Source organism: Trachemys scripta, chromosome 11 (genome assembly GCF_013100865.1).
Source record: "Trachemys scripta elegans isolate TJP31775 chromosome 11, CAS_Tse_1.0, whole genome shotgun sequence".
Classification (NCBI taxonomy): domain Eukaryota; kingdom Metazoa; phylum Chordata; order Testudines; family Emydidae; genus Trachemys; species Trachemys scripta.
Window position 1 is genome coordinate 19,833,413 of NC_048308.1, and position 16,223 is coordinate 19,849,635.

At 37.6% G+C, this 16,223-nt stretch overlaps 1 protein-coding gene across 1 annotated transcript in view; it reads right to left on the reverse strand.

Annotated features, from left to right (window-relative positions):
- The window catches only part of LRP1B (LDL receptor related protein 1B), a 1,021,752-nt gene that overhangs the window by 591,097 nt on the left and 414,432 nt on the right, over positions 1-16,223 (reverse strand). Inside the window, exon 8 of the mRNA XM_034786032.1 lies at positions 1,340-1,562. Coding sequence (XP_034641923.1) covers positions 1,340-1,562 — 223 coding nt within the window. The remainder of the gene's footprint in view (positions 1-1,339; positions 1,563-16,223) is intronic.

Sequence of the window (16,223 nt, forward strand, 5' to 3'; positions counted from 1 at the left end):
CTTATTAAAGCAGTTCCTCTGTTCTGTTTTAGGAACTGTTCTTCAGCATCTAAGCTCCCTGGACAAGAGGAAAAATAAAACAGGCCAAATTGTAATCTTTGCTAAGGCACTTTAACAGACCAAATGTGTGATAGTAAGCTGCAAAAATTGTGTGCCAGTTACTGCTAAAGATGGACCCACCTTCTAATCTAACTACATAGTGACAGAATGTGCCAGTAGCACCAGATGCTGAAAGGATTCAAATGTACAGGAACCTCCTTTCCAGCACAATTGGCCAAAGGCCATGGCCAATGCAGTCTATTACAGAAATTGAAAAGCCTGATATCTTCCTCTCAGCCGGCCCACATGGGCATCTCTTTGCTATTTCCTGTATTCATATTTTAAAAATCAAAAAGTTAAAATATCCTGTTGTCTCTTGGTTGAGCTGGTCAATTTCAAGCCCTTGCTTCATGCCAATTTCCCTTTGTTGGAGAGAAATCGATATCACAGATGGACATGTAATGTGCTCATTCTGGTGTCACATGTTTTTAACTACTCTATGTACATGAGACTAGTCAATCTACAACTGAGATAGACCCAGCCACACATGGGCAACTCCAGGAGCCCCAGCTCTGTCACTGTGAGTAGCCGCTAGGAACAGCTGCCTTTGTCGTTGTCCCTTCAGGTTTCCAACTGTCCTCCCAACTGCCACAGAATCTTTCATTCCCTGGCAACATACTACACTCTAGTCAGAAGCCAGAGGGGCAGCAACAGACACACCACACTGCTGTATGCTGATGTATTACTGCTCAGCAGATTTATCACAGTCCCATGGCTTAAGGGCTTGGATTCAACTCCTACTGAAATCAATGCAAAGACTCCCACTGATTTCAATGGGAATTGGATCACTCTATATTCATCCAGACTGGCCTGGACTGGTGAGCACATCTCACTAATCATCTTTTCCTTCTTTGGTGTTATCAGGATGCATCTCCTCACCCCTATATCTCTTCTTCCTAAGGTATTAATGCTATCCCCTGCCTAGACGTACTTCTAACTCTATAATGTCCTTCCACTTCCCCCTGTTGAGATCCTTACATCTCTGTTTCTTCTCCTTTCCTAGGTTGTCTCTCATGTTCATTGCCTAAGAGTCACAGCACAGGATCTGGCCCATAGACTGTAAGGTGAAATAAACTGCACATAAAATAGAACATGCAGCTGAATACTTGATTACCTTACTCATTTGGACCAAACACAAATAGTGAATTTTACGACAAATATTTGTTAATGCTATGCACATTCTTTTAATAATATTATTACTTTTTTATTATATTAGCTGAATCATCAAATAAATACTTACTTGTTGGCCTTGAATTATTGTATGCCTGTTTCTTCCTTGATAGTCGACAACTTCTATGTAGTCCAGATATATGTCTATCCAGTAAACATATTTATTGACTAGATCAACTGCAAGAGCGGTTGGCTGCTCAATTTTAGATTCTACTATCCTTGTTCTATTCATCCCATCCATGTCACATCTCTCAATTTTGGCAACATTCCCATAGTCGGTAAAGAAAAGTTTTCTGTTGAAAGAAAATAAAGTGTTGTGGATATGTTTTTGCTTTGTTATTTTTTAAGAGGGTGAGCTTGATGGGTAGGTTCCCAGTGGGGCATTCTGTAAAACAAGTTTTCATTCTAATTCATTTCAGTGGTTGCATCTGTTAGTAACCCATAACCATTACCATATAATATCAGTCATAAACAGAGAAATCTGCTAATGAATACTGTAAGGCATGAGGGAGCAGGTTAACTAAAGATGTGAAATATTCCAGCAAATGTGCAATTGCATTGGATTTTGTTCTGTTTTTGTTAGAGAATTTTTTTAATGTATTGAAAAATATGTGCCTTGAGGGAGCCAATACTGCTGATTAGACATGAAATTCTTATGCAATTAAGTGCATCAACCCAAAAATGTATGTGTCTTATGTGTTGTGTTTATCTTGCTTTTTAAATTGCTTCACTGTATTTTTTCTTTCTTCTATAAAGGCTATTAGAATTTCATTTATGTAGATGCTAAGGTTGTTACAAATAGTAGAGATCAGCAAAATTGTGAAATAATTAAGCAGCTAGAAGCAAATGTACTATGTATATTGACAGATATAATAAATGCAAAAGTAATCCAAAGTTCTAGATGCTCTCAGATATTCCAAAACATAACATTTCACAAAAGAAGGCAATTTACTCTATATTTCAGTTTTATCCATTTTGGGGAAAGAAAGACAATGACGGGCTACGAGCCCTGAAGAACCTCTAGTGCATTTATTTTTCCAAAATGAAACATCCCGTGCAAGATTAACAGAAATCTATCAAAGACTTAAACATACCACAAAAGCTTCTAAGCCTGATTGTTTGATTACCATTCACTATGTTTAGTAAACACAAATCAATTTCAATTAACTTGACAATATTTTAACAAGATTACTTTCTCATGAGACTAAATTGCATTTGTAAATAGAAGACCATCTTGCCATGACTTTAACACTATCTCAAGAATAATTCAATTTCTCGTTACTGAATATTATTAATATTACCATGAGAATCAAAGATTTTCCAGATTTAGTAAATGATCTGATAGTTATCAGCATTAATGGAACAGTATGTAAAGCCAGGGGTACCTTTTTGTTGAATAATAATTATCTAAAAATTAATTGTTCTAGTAATTGTAGCTTCCACTGAGCATTTAATATTGCAGTATGTGGTACCTTGGAAAGAAAGTGGAGTTGCAAAGAAGCCAAATGAAAATTATGTTACATTATTAATATCTTACAACAAATGAGAATATATTTTAAATGTAGGTCAAAAGGGTCTCGCATCCAAGCAGACTTTTAAAAATAAAAAATACATTACAATAATATTTTAAATACATATAGTTTAGAGGAAGCTACTTCTGTTGTGTTAAAATGAACTGATCACATTAACCTTATTCTTTAAAAAACACAAACTCACCATTCAGTTCAGTGTAAAAAAATGGTGGCATGATATAGTCCAGAATCACTAATTATATTGTGCATGGTACAAATGACATGAGAAGCATATTAAAATGAGATAGTTAAAATTAGCAAAGAAATACAATTCATTTAAAATTATAGTCACAAAAACAGTATCTTAAAATAATGTTTATTAGCTATCATAAATTTTAAACCCTCTCACCTATCGCATTTAAATAAGACTGGAAAAAAACCCACTAAATGTACTTTAGAAAACAATCCTGCAATTACAGATATATGGTTAGACAGCTAACAGGTCCTTTCCATTTCAGACTTGATGATTAATATCAAAGCTTACCTCAAGATCTCAGAATCAAACTGGATTCTTTCTGATTTTTTTTACAGTAGCACAAGTAACAAAGAGTACAGAATCAGAATTTAGCTGATCACGTTATTGATAGTAAACTCTTCGGGGCAGGGATCATCTTTTTAATGTGTGTTTGTATAGAGCCTAACACAATGGAAAATGCACAACCATATTCAGCACAGGGATAAATTAAGACACCAGAGATCTCTGACACTATCAGGCCCACAGAGTAAAGGTTCTCACAACCAGTGCTGCGGCCTCCAAAAACATTGTCCTGCCAAACATCATCATTCCTGGACCGCAGCTTCCTTTTAGAGCCTGAAAGACTCCTCCCCACAGTTCAGCCCCCAAAGATTATATTCTTCCATCACAATTCCCATTTTTCCTTCAGGCTTTCTTCCTTCCCCAGCTCCTACCCTTCTCTGAGTTATCACTCACTGTTTCAGCTCTTTTCAGGTTTTCAAAAGCAACACTCCACCAGTTTACACTTTGTTTGCAAGTTCTCTCTTCAACGATCAGAGATGGAAACAAATGACACCTGGGGTTGTGGAGCATAACTGTGTGGCAATACAGTGAATTACACAGCAGTGGAATCGTAGAATATCGAGAAGCCTGTACCTTCCTAGCTGCCATTCCCCACATCATCTCTCTCTCTCTCTTCCATGTCTCCTTTCATCATATGTAGAGCCCTGCAAATCTGCGGATATCCATTTTATATCTGCATCTGCGGATGTGGATATCCATGGACCATGTTTGTGGATCACATGCAGATACAAATTTTGTATCCGCACAGAGCTCTAATCATAAGGACAGGAAGCACTAGAGAAGGGAAAAATCTCGCAAATGCACTGGTGTTTCAAGTGCAATGCCTACTTCTTACATGACAATATAATGTGAAGAAGAGCAGCACAGAGCATAACAGAAACATGATCTTAACTGTGGCACTATAATAGTAGAAATAAGTACTAATAATAACAATAATAGGCTTTTTGCCTGTTTCCCTATGAAGAGTTGTGGATTTGGTGCCAGTTAGAAGGCAGCAATTAATTGGGCTGTAGTCGGTGCCTCCTTCTCAGGAAAGGGCAATACAGAGGCTCCCTTGAAGAACAAGGCTAAGATCCAAAGGTGCATGGAACCTAGCTTTGAATCACACAACAGAGCACCACCACAATATTCAAAACCAACCAACCAAATGCCCTTGTAGAACATTCATTGTACTTTTAGCATGGAAATCACTATGGTGGTGAGTCTCCAAGTTTGGGTCAACTGAATCAGGCTCACAGGGCTCAAAACAGCAGTGGAGACATTCCCACTTGGGCTGGAGCCAGGGCTCTGAGATCTGTTAACAGGGAAGGATCTCAAACTCACTGTCACAGGCTTTTGGGGGGGGGGGGGGGGGGGGGGGGGAGGGGGGGGGGAGGCAGTATAGACTTACCCTTACTGGTTTATATCTGCAGTAACACAGATGGCTGTCTCAACAGTGAATAGGATAGTAGCTCTGAATTTGTGTACTTCTCAAAACAAATCTCCTTCATTGCTATGCTAGTTACAAACTGTCACTTTCTATATTCACCTCTTCTAAACTGAATAAAACAATGCACCCTGTAGGGGGGGAAATCTACTAGTTACTGAATTATTTATATATTTATCTGGCAATTTAAACTTCTCATATATTTTGAGGTGCTCTAATGCACACACTACATTGGTTTCATGTCCACAGTAGGAAATGACCTCATTATCCTTCTGAACAACCATCACATTGTTCTGAAACCATCTCTTTGTTTGCTCATTCCATCATCTTCATTATGATAAATATGTTGCACCCTATTATATGTTGTGCTAAACCTGAATGGAAATCAATGATACTGCATCTTAGTTCTGTCTTTCTGGAAAGCAGTAAAAGCAACCTTTGTGATATATGTGATTATAACTATTTATAAATAAATTGGACAATAAATGATCTTGAGCTTGAACCCAGGCATGTGAGGGAAAAGACAATGATTTGCTTTGCTTTTGTGCATGAAGGGGAGAGACTAAGAAAACACAAGAAATTTCTCAAAACATTTGGATGAGCTTCAGATAAGCACATAGATATTTCAACCTCTTGCATATTATAAATAAAAGCCTTAAAAAGAAATTGAAAGTACAGCAGAGTCAGTTTCAAGGATTGCAGAATGACTGGCAGTCCTGTGGTCCTAGACAAATAGACGAGACCTTGAAAAAACATGCCTGGGAACACCATTCCCAGAGTTGAAACCAGTACACTTCAAAAGAGGGAAAACAGTAATCGTACATAACAGAAAAAAACCTGAAAAATCATAACTAATAGGTTTGATAACATAGTCACGCTGCTTAGCAGCAGTGAGAGCTTTACAAATGGATGAACCACTATTGCTCAGGGTGCATAAATATCAATGCTTTTTTTTAAATTAAAAAAACAACAACAGATTTTTTTATTTAAATCTGATTTTTTTATAAAATGTTTTTTGAGGAAAAAACCTATCTAAAGATAGTTTTAATTAAGATACATTATATCTCATCATTGAATAGGGATTATAAATTCTAATTCTATAGTATGAGACAATATATTCATGTAATGTTTAAAAAAAGTTTTGTAAATGAGTTCCAATAGTTCATGGATTAGGGACCCAATCTTATAGGGTTCCACAGTCTTCTGTATAGATTATTTGGGTTAATCTTTCTATCTACCCAATGGGACTCAGTGCTCAGTCTGGAAGATACCATTAGAGATGCTTAGTTTTGCAGTTCTCAAACTGTGGATTTGTGTCTCCAGAGGTAACATGCTTGTTAACAGCAAAAATGTTTTTAAATAAATACATAATATATAGAGGTGAGAAATAACAGACCTCAACTCAATTGTCCCTCTGCAAATTTGTGTACACAGAGTCAATCCCTTACCTCTCTCTAAAAGTGCAAAGTTTCAAAAAGTTCAATGAATAGAAGATTGTTGGAGGTGGAATAGATCTGGACAAGGAGAAGAAGTCTGGAGATAAATGTGAGAAGCAAAGGACATATGCTTGTTTTGTTAAAATATTATATGTTTGCTGTTGAAGAAAAAAATCCAGAATAGTTAACATTGTTGTTTTAGTTAAATAAAAATTTAAATATCTGTCTGGTGATGTTCTCCTCCTAATACAGCATGGCAAGAAAATCCTCCAAATGTTAATGATTAACCCATTGAACTGGAGATAGTTCACCTCCCAATGACTTCAAAAATATCTGCTTCAATTACCTTTGTTAAATGAAATAACCAATCATTCATTTTCTGATATAGCTGTAAAACTAATCTGATACGTTTTCAAAATAAATCACTGTTTAAAACTGTACAGTGTGTACCTTCTAAAAATGAAACCTACATCTATCTCTGAGTTGTGACGAATAGGTAATTAAGATTATAACAACCAACAAGAATGCACTTTTATGTAGAAAACCATGATTAAATTGAGTCTTCCTGACTAGTGATTTAAATCATGATTTAAATCAATTTGATTTAATCCACCCTGCTATTGCTCCATCCATCTCTTCATCTTTGGGCAACCTCAGTAATCAGTGCTTCCAAGTTACTTCACAAACAGCAGGCTGGCAGTAGAAATACCAAAAGCAGAAAGCTTGCTTGCTGCTCCTCACATCAGTGGTTCTGCCAGATCCAATGACACATAATATGCGTGGAAATGAAAAGGGGATTGTGTGTGACTGCTAAGAATAAGTCCAGCAAGACTTCTTAGTATTTGTGAAAAATAGAATAATTCCACTCACAATGTGCTGTAACTGCTATGTGAATAAATTAGAGGGAATGCCTATGTTTTGACCATTTGTTTGCTTGGGAAAAGGAGAAAAATATGCAGAATAAGTTTTGCAAAACCACATTGTCTTCCTATTAATCCACACATATTTTCAGCAGTGTGAAGACATTAGAATCAGTACCTGACATGGGGGGAAAACCATAATAAAATAAAATAGAATAAAAACTTGTATTTTAAATCAAAGCTACTGAAAAATAAATTCAAGATGAGGGAATGTTAGGAAAAAGTTATATTGTGACTGTATAAAACGATATAGTGTAGATATATCTACATCACGGAGACAGATACATTATATTATACATAATATGTATAATGTGTGTATATAAAGAAGAAGGTGCCAGGCCAAGTCATAGATACTCAGCACCTCTCAGGATCTAGTTATGTGTTAATGCCTCATTACAGTTTAAAATTTGAACTCAAAAGTCAGGAAATATAAAAATGAAAAAAACAAAAAGCTTTACCAATAGTAGAACTATATCCATCAGATTACTCAAACTGTACTAAGCTATTAATTTTAGTCAACCAGTAATTTAAAAAAATATTAAATATAGATAGTATTTTTTTTTATTTTCTTGTGGTTAAATCTGCAAGCTCAAAATGTGCAACAACAATTTTTTTTAATTTAATTTCATTTAAAGATGGGAATGAAAAACAAAACAAACAATAAAACTCTAGCTCTGGAGCTACCAAGTTATACAATTGGGTTCTGATCAACGCCAATGTACTGCTTTCTAAAAAACAAAATCCTAGGTGTGGAAAAAATTCAGTCATGCTATAGCTGCATTATAGTGCCACAAGTAATTATAAATCTCACATTCACAAAAACAGTTTATCCATTTGTTTATAACAATGCACACCCACTTTTATTTTTATATAACACTGATATAATAATGGGCGCCGGCCATGTGTGATATCTTTGCTTTATCCACAATATTCATTACATATTGCTGTTGCATTTACTTTTGTTTTTCAAGACAAAATGTTAGACTGAAACGTGTGATCTCTGATGATGGTAGATGTTTTTGGAAAGTTTGAGCAGAAATCCTTCAGCTCTTTTTTGATTTATGAAAGAGTGAAAACAAAATATGCTTCTCAAATTGTCAAATGAATTCTAATCACACTTTAAAATCAAAACAGAAGTAATTGGAGTCTTGGCTCTGCCCCTTGTCCACCATAACAAGCTTCTGCAATGATGTATGCTGCAAACAATCTTGGGTCCCCAACATGCCTGTATACCACTTGCTGGTACAGCAGGAATCTTATATGATAGTAGATAATACAATCAACTTTTTATTTTCATGTGAAATCCTTACGCTGCTTCATTATGCTCTCTCAAGGTATTGCATTCTCATCAAACTCATGGAGGTAAATATGCAATAGACCCACAGCTCTGCCATATTCTCTGCCTCTCTCACCCCACATATGGATTTGTGTCTCTGCATCTATGTAAATACTATACTAAAAATAATTGCATTGCTACTGAAATAGAAAGCTAATAATAACAACAACAACAACAAACAGTTTGTAGTTTTTTGCCAGAGGCTAAATACTCGACAGAATTTTGTGCTAAATGAATATAAACAAAGTGCCAATCTCACTCTCTCGCTCGTCATAATAGCTAAATCTATTTTTCCTCCATCTGCGGTAAAGAGATTAAAGCTATGAGACATAATCCTGAAAAACTGCATTCTTTAGCAGTTATCAAATTTATTCTTGCTTAATCTGCTACTCTGTCTAAATATAATTCAATACCCTTTACCTTAAGCAGCGTAATTAGCTTGAGCAATTTGGTGCAGTAATGCTGAATTTTTAATGCATTTCTCTCAGTTCTAAATGAAGGTAAGGGATGTTAAGTCTGAAATTGTTATAATTTCCAAAGCTGATTCTTAAAACACATTTGTAGAGGATATTCATGGACTCATTCAAATTTTGCTTTCTTAGTATACTGAATTTATACCCCCTCCCCACCGACACACCCACTCCCACACAGAGTACATCCTGAACCTAAAGAGTTGGCACCTGCCACTTTGTTTTATTCATTCATTTATTATGCACATAGTAGGAGAGAAAAAATCCCTTCCTCCATCTCCCAACCATTCTTTCTGAGTAGTTCCACTGATTTCAAAGGGAATAATTGCTTAATTGCTGCTATTATACCTGAATACCAGGGGTGGGGGGGGGGTGGGGGGAGGGGGAGGGTAAAGAGAGGGGAGAGTCCCAAAATATGCCAAATGACTGTTGTCTCTGGCACATGCACTCAACTTAGGCAATTAATACCTTCTTAATTAACAGGTCAAACAACATATTTCCCCAAAACAAAATTACAGACTGACATCCATTATTACTCTTCCCCCAGAGGACAACAAACCCAGGCTCCAACAGACCAGGAGGTGGTATGAATTCCCAAGTTAAGGGCTTTCAAACAAATCCCATTATTTCAAGTGCCCTTGTTGCTTTCAAATTTGGTGACAATACAGAAGGACAGAAGCAGTCTCTTAAATATCTTCCACCCAAATGAAACATGATTTTATAGATTACATTTAACAAACCATTTGAGTTGCATCTAGAAGCAAATAGGAAGTGAATGGAGCTGATGATGAATTGATGTAATAAGTACTCTAACATTACTAATAACATGGAAAGATGAACGATATACTAGTAGAAGATTCTGAGCATCCCGTAGTGGTATATATAGCAAACTGCCATGATCCACTATGAAGGTGACAATGGCATGAAGACTTGGGTCAGCTTTGAGAAACATGGCCTCAGACACTAAATCAAGTCACTTTATAGAGATAATTGAGTAACCTTTCTGGCTGCTACTTTCTAAGTGTTAATATGTTGGAAGAACAAACACACTTACCTTTTAATCTAAATTTAAGGTGTTGTCATACACTGTTCTACTGGATAAAGTGAAACATATACAGGCAATCTCCTGATAGATTTGAAACATCAAAAGTTTGAATTCAAGTCTGAAACACGATTTATCAAAAACAAAGCTGAAAATTAAATAGTTTATTCCTTATGGTTCAGGTTTAATTTTTAATTATATTAATTCAGATTTATCTTTAGTGAGTTTTGCATATTTAAAATTCTTTCTTTCCAAGTAATAATTTCAGAGGAGGAGACAAGGAACAAGAGTTTGATGAAAGTTGGATGAAGTGTTGTAGAGGAAATCCAAAAACTAACAAACAAAGCACATAAATCTGATGAAAGCCTTTTATGATTAGAAATGTGAGTGGTTTATTTCACAATGGGCAGATAGTCCTATTGATTCATTCCATGATATGATCCCTATTTAATAAGCATCATAGTTTAATGATGTAATTCAAAGTATACAGTGATGAGGAGGTTCTTGCAATCCCGGGTCACTAACTTGCATACTACAAGTTGGGTCACAAGAAAAACATGATCTCTGTCTATGCAATTAGGGAATGTTTCTCTCATTACATTGTTACACTGGATAGCAAAGTAAAAAAAATCAGCAGTAGTTGCAATTGTGCAAAAAGAAATATGCGAAAGTTAAACAAGAAGAAACTATAAACTCTGGAAAAGGCCTCTTTAAAATTCAAATACAGGTGAACAAAGCTTGTGGCCATAAGAGGTCTTGTTTGGTCAGACGGGACCATCATAATCATCTAGTCTGACCTGCTGCACACAACCTCACCCACCCACTCCTGTAATAGACCCCTAATCTCTGGCTGAGTTGTTGAAATTCTTTAATACTGCTTTTTTGAGAAACCACCAATTCTCTTGAACTCTTTTCCCTTCGATTTCCTTCGCATGGGAATTAACCTACCAGTTCTCAGTTTGTTAAAGTGTGCTTTTTTTAAGTCCATCAACCTTATTCTGCTGCTCTGACTCCTCCTTCTCCTTAGAATAATGAAATCTATCATTTCATGGTCAATTTCACCCAAATTCTTTTCTACCTTCAGATTTGCATCCAATTCCTACCTGTTAATCAGAATCAAGTTTAAAATAGCTACTTTCTCCACCTTCTGAAACAAGAAGTTGTCCCGAGTACATTCCAAGAACATATTGGTAATTTTGTGTTTTGCTGATTACTTTTCGAACAGATAACTTGGTAGTTAAAGTCACCCATTATTACCATATCTTGTGTTTTGGGCATTTCAGTTGTCTTTTCTAGAAATGACTTCTCCTCCTACCATAGTATTTCCCATCTCTCGCTTTTCCCTGCCTGTCCTTCCTGAATAAATCTTACCCTTCTATATCAATACTCCAGTCATGAAATTTATCCAACAAAATCTAAGTGATGCCAAATCATGTCAATTAAATATTGAACTTTGGCACCTGGTACTTTTGTGACTCTAGCTCTAAGTGCAATTCTTTTTCCAAGTATGCTTCACAAAGATTGACCAGCTTAGTTTAATTTAAATTACATATATTTTGTTAATTTTTTTTATATATACATGTCCATTAGAGAATTGCAGTAACTCCATACTTTGCATTTATAAACATTTTTCCCTGCCACGTTTTTCCCCTTTGTCTAATGTGACACAAAATCAGTCCAGTTAAAAATATTCTGGCAGAAGCCAAATTATCCCATTTACAAGTAGAAAGCTGTGAGGCTCCAGTAGTCAGACTGACAGCTCATTTTAGAAAGGTAAAATTCAATTTCCAATAATGTTTTCCACATGATCCAAATGACTGTTATATTTAAACAGTTTCATTTGTAAATGAATTTAGTATACATGAAAGGTGCTGGATTGACAGTCCTGGAAAATAAAGACCTTTGTTTATCCAGAGAACCAGGACAGCCTGGGTGATAGCAGTGTAAGCAGTCCCATCCACATTCATCAACTTTCACCCAAAGAAATGCCATCTATGAAGTGAATGGTAGCTTAGTCTTCTCCAAACCCATTCAATACCTTGGCTGTCTGTGCAACGTTCCAACAAAGGTCCCAAATAAAGGTAAATGTGCTGGTGGATCTACTCCCTAAGACCTAGACTGAGACCACTAACTCATTGCACATAAGCAAGGACTCCAGCACATTGTAGAAAGCTGGTATCTGGGGTTTGTGAGGCACTCTGGTGCAGCTGACTGGAAATTGTGTGGCAGCTTCATTTCCATTTTCAAATGGAGGTGTTCAATGAAATAGGAATAGTGAATTGGTATAGGAGACCTTGTGAAATTTTTATAGTAAATTCTAGTCAATTTATGTTGTCCACACAACTGCAGTTTTTGATATGCCATGTTTGTGTATGTTTGTGCTGAATAGCATCACAGAAAATAGTCAGAGAAAATTGGAAGTTTGGCCAGATGGGTTTTGGGCAGTTGAAGTCCTTGGTACTTGCTCTGGGTACTTGGGGAAATTGTAAGATTGTAATATTTGGGACTGTGGGACTACCACATTGTAGCTTCAGTTCAACTGGTTACAATTCAAATGACCTATAATGAAATAATTAACAATGTGAACATTGAAAATTGTTACCTCTAAGGTTAAGAACAAATAGAGATGAATGGACTGCTACTGTGTTGAAACCACAGACTATCATCCTAACCAATCCTGACTCATTGTACGCCCTCATCAGTCTGCCTGTATCTGTCTGCTGTCTCTTGTATTATATTTAAATAATAAGCTCTTTGGGGCAGGCACCGTCTTTTTGTTCTGTACTTATACAGCGCTTAGCACAATGGCCGTGGTCCATGATTATAGAAATAATAATAGTTTACTCCGGGAGTTACTTTTTCGGGCTGTCTGCAGATTCAGGCAGATGGAACTGGACAGAATTTCCCTTTCCTTGTGTTTACAAGGTTTTCTATAAAACCACAAAGGTTAGAAAAACTTTTTAATTAAAATTTAGATTCTGGAGCACAATTTTGAAGTAAGGGGTGGATTCCATGGCAAATGCTGTGATTAAGGAATGGTGAAATACACAGAGCCTACACTTGAGATACTGAATGACCAACGACTTCTGCAGGCAAGTTTTACACAATAATAATAATAATAATAATAGGGTTTCCTATTATTACAAAAGTACAGACTGGACTTCTGCTGAGCAGCACAATGTTAAATTCAAGAGCCATTGAGGAGCCAAATCTTGAGGCTCAGAGATACGAGGTTGGGGTGCTCATGGCCCAACTTCTGTGTCAGATCTGACCTGAGAGGGAGGCGTTAAAACATCGCCACAGATAGATGAACTAGATCTAACTATCATTCTTGTCTCAACCATGAAGGTGCTATCAAAATGGCCATCAACTGCTCCTCCCTCAATTGGAATAAAGTTTCTGAGGATTAGTGGTGTCAGAGCGTAGCCATAAAGGAGAAGATCAGGTCAGGGGAGTAGTAGGGTGTCTACTAAAGAACTGCAGCTACATCCTTCCTGGGAGCAGAAGATCTGACATTTCATATTGATCGGAGTTGCAAAGAGATCCATTATTGCTTGGCAGATGCTGTGAAAAACCAAGTTGTTGAGCTCCCACTCATGGTCCAGCTAGATTGTTCCTGCTTAGGAACTCTGGCACAGTGTTTTGGAGGCTGGCACAGGGCACAGTTCTCTCTGCCAGACTGGTGCCTCCTCCTGGTACTCTAGGGATTAGCTCGAGGCCGATGCCCCTCCATCTACGGTTTGCACACTCGCACTCTGTCACTGCTCCTGCCTATGGCTCCTCTCTCAGCTCCAGAACAGCGGCATCCTCTTCGTGGCTCAGCCCTCCGGCTCTGTCACTGTCTATGTCCCTCCCTCTGGGGCAGGTTTGGTTCCTCCATAGTCCAGCCACTTCCCCAGTAGCAACTGCAGTTAATTGTCCTGTCACTTCCCCACAGGTGAGTCGGGGGGAATCCAGGCCTGCCCAATACTCCAGGTCCCAGTCCAGGGACCCTATGGATCGCAGCTTCCTGCTGCGCCTCAACTATTGCTGCCTTCCCTGCTGTCACAGCACCCTCAGTCTCTGCAACCTGCCTGGAGCTTGTTCTCTTCTCCCCAGGGTTCCTACCTGTACTGAGCTGTCCATGGTTCTACAGTGTTTCAGCCTACTCCAGACAGAGCCCTCTCCCCTCAAGCTCCAGACCCTGAGGTTCTTTTTGTGTGGGCCTGCTGGGCTCTGATTGGCTGCTTATCACAGCCTCTCTTCTATTGGCTGCTTTTTGCATAGCGTCTGTAGGGCTCTATTAACCCCTTGCATGCCAGTGTGGAGTGGACACAACATCACAGAGGCCTGGTAGGTAAATCATGGAGAATATTACGTGGGGGGACAATTTTCCAGTTCTGCAGTATTAGTGATTCTGCACATAAGCACTTGGATCTTGCTCCTGCTTGTTGATTTATATAGTACATTGCCGCCCTGTGGTCTAACATTACTCTGACTGGGTGGCCATGAATGTCATGGAGAAAGTGCCAGAATGCATAATGAACTGCTATTAGTTTTAAGACATTGAAGTGAAGCAACACTTCTGATCTCATTTGGAACAGCACAGAAGTGGTGTGGGGTGGCGTCTTGGAACAGGGAGAGAGAGTGCCAAGATTGGGAAGCATGCATCACATGTTGCCGGATCTCAGTCATCCTTGGGGTCATTTAGATTGGGGGAGTAGAGAAGTGGCTCTACGCCATCCTCCCACTCTCCTTATATGAGGATATGATACTTTATATTCATTCATTGTTTCTATCTTCTAGCAATCAGTTGTACTACCTCAAATCCAAGTCAAAATCCCTATTAACTGGATACAAGAAGTCTGGGAATTCCAGAAACTACCAGCTGCAACCTTCTCAATTACCTATAACAAATGAGGAATATGATACAGATATGATACTTGGTGAGATGATTGCCAAACAATGATTTCAAGTAAGCATCACATTATAGCTTCCTTAAGGACAATGTGCAGCCAGCCCACTGCTACATGGAGGTTTTGACATCTTCCACAACAGTGGACCCAATACTTCCCTGCTGACCTTCTCCAGCCAGGAAGAGCAAGGACATAACTTACAGAGCAGTCATGTTTCCAAAACCGCAATGAATAAGAGTTCCCAAAATTCAAGAAAGACAAAACTAGCTCTTGTCTACTCAAACCATTGGTCTGTCCAAAAAAGAAGAGTATTTTCTCCATAGAGTAACATGGAAACCTAACATTAAGCATAAAACTTGAATTTGTAACCAATTGGAGACAGTACAGATTCACTAAGAGCTCTCACCCACCCAGAACAATTCCACTGTGAAAGACTTTGTGGCTGTTAGGACAGAGTGTGAAGGAATATTTCTTTTTCTACTGCACCCCCACAGTATAAAACTTGTATGCTGTAATTGATCTGGTTCAGAATGAGACATCTACTACCAGCACTCCATTTTTCTCTCCCCCTGCCTTATTGGCCATAGATCATCTGTAAATAATGGTGAGGATGGATCCACTTCATCAATTGGGGAGGATTGTTATACAGCCCATGGAGAGTGGTCTGTCATCTGAATGGTTTTCTTCTTCAGAGTCAAATGGAATTTGCCTGCCCATGAGGGTGGACCATCTAGGTTATGTTTGTTTGTTTTTACATTTGTATCAGTGAAATATCAGAACTACCCAAGCATTTTATCAGTTTTAACTCTTTTGGACTGAGGTAGGCTATAAATGCTACTTATAGTGATGTGATGAAGATTAAGTAGTAGGTGTCGTCTTTTTGCAATGGAAGGTTTTCTGTTCTTAGTAATGCTGTTAGCCAACAACTGTGATATTTCTATATGTAAGAGGTTGGGTGTGAATATGTGAAACACTTCTCATTTTTTTGGTCTCCATTCTTTTCCCTCTCAACCTTTATATGGTTGTTGTGGGTATGTAATTATTTTTCTATCATACATAAAACCTTTTGTTACACACTTTTAAGATGTATAGAATTCAGGAACTACTGGAAATACATAAATAAATCAGATGCAGAGGTTTTAAACTGGTGTTCATTCATATTTTGTATACAGCCCAGTATGCTATCAGTAGACCATCCAATACAGTAAGAATGGAGAAATGTTGAGGGCTATTAAACACCGAATTTTCAGAGTAGATCCACACAATATTATTTGGCACAAGTGTATCTGTAGTTGTGATGCTCTGGGAAAATTCAGTGTT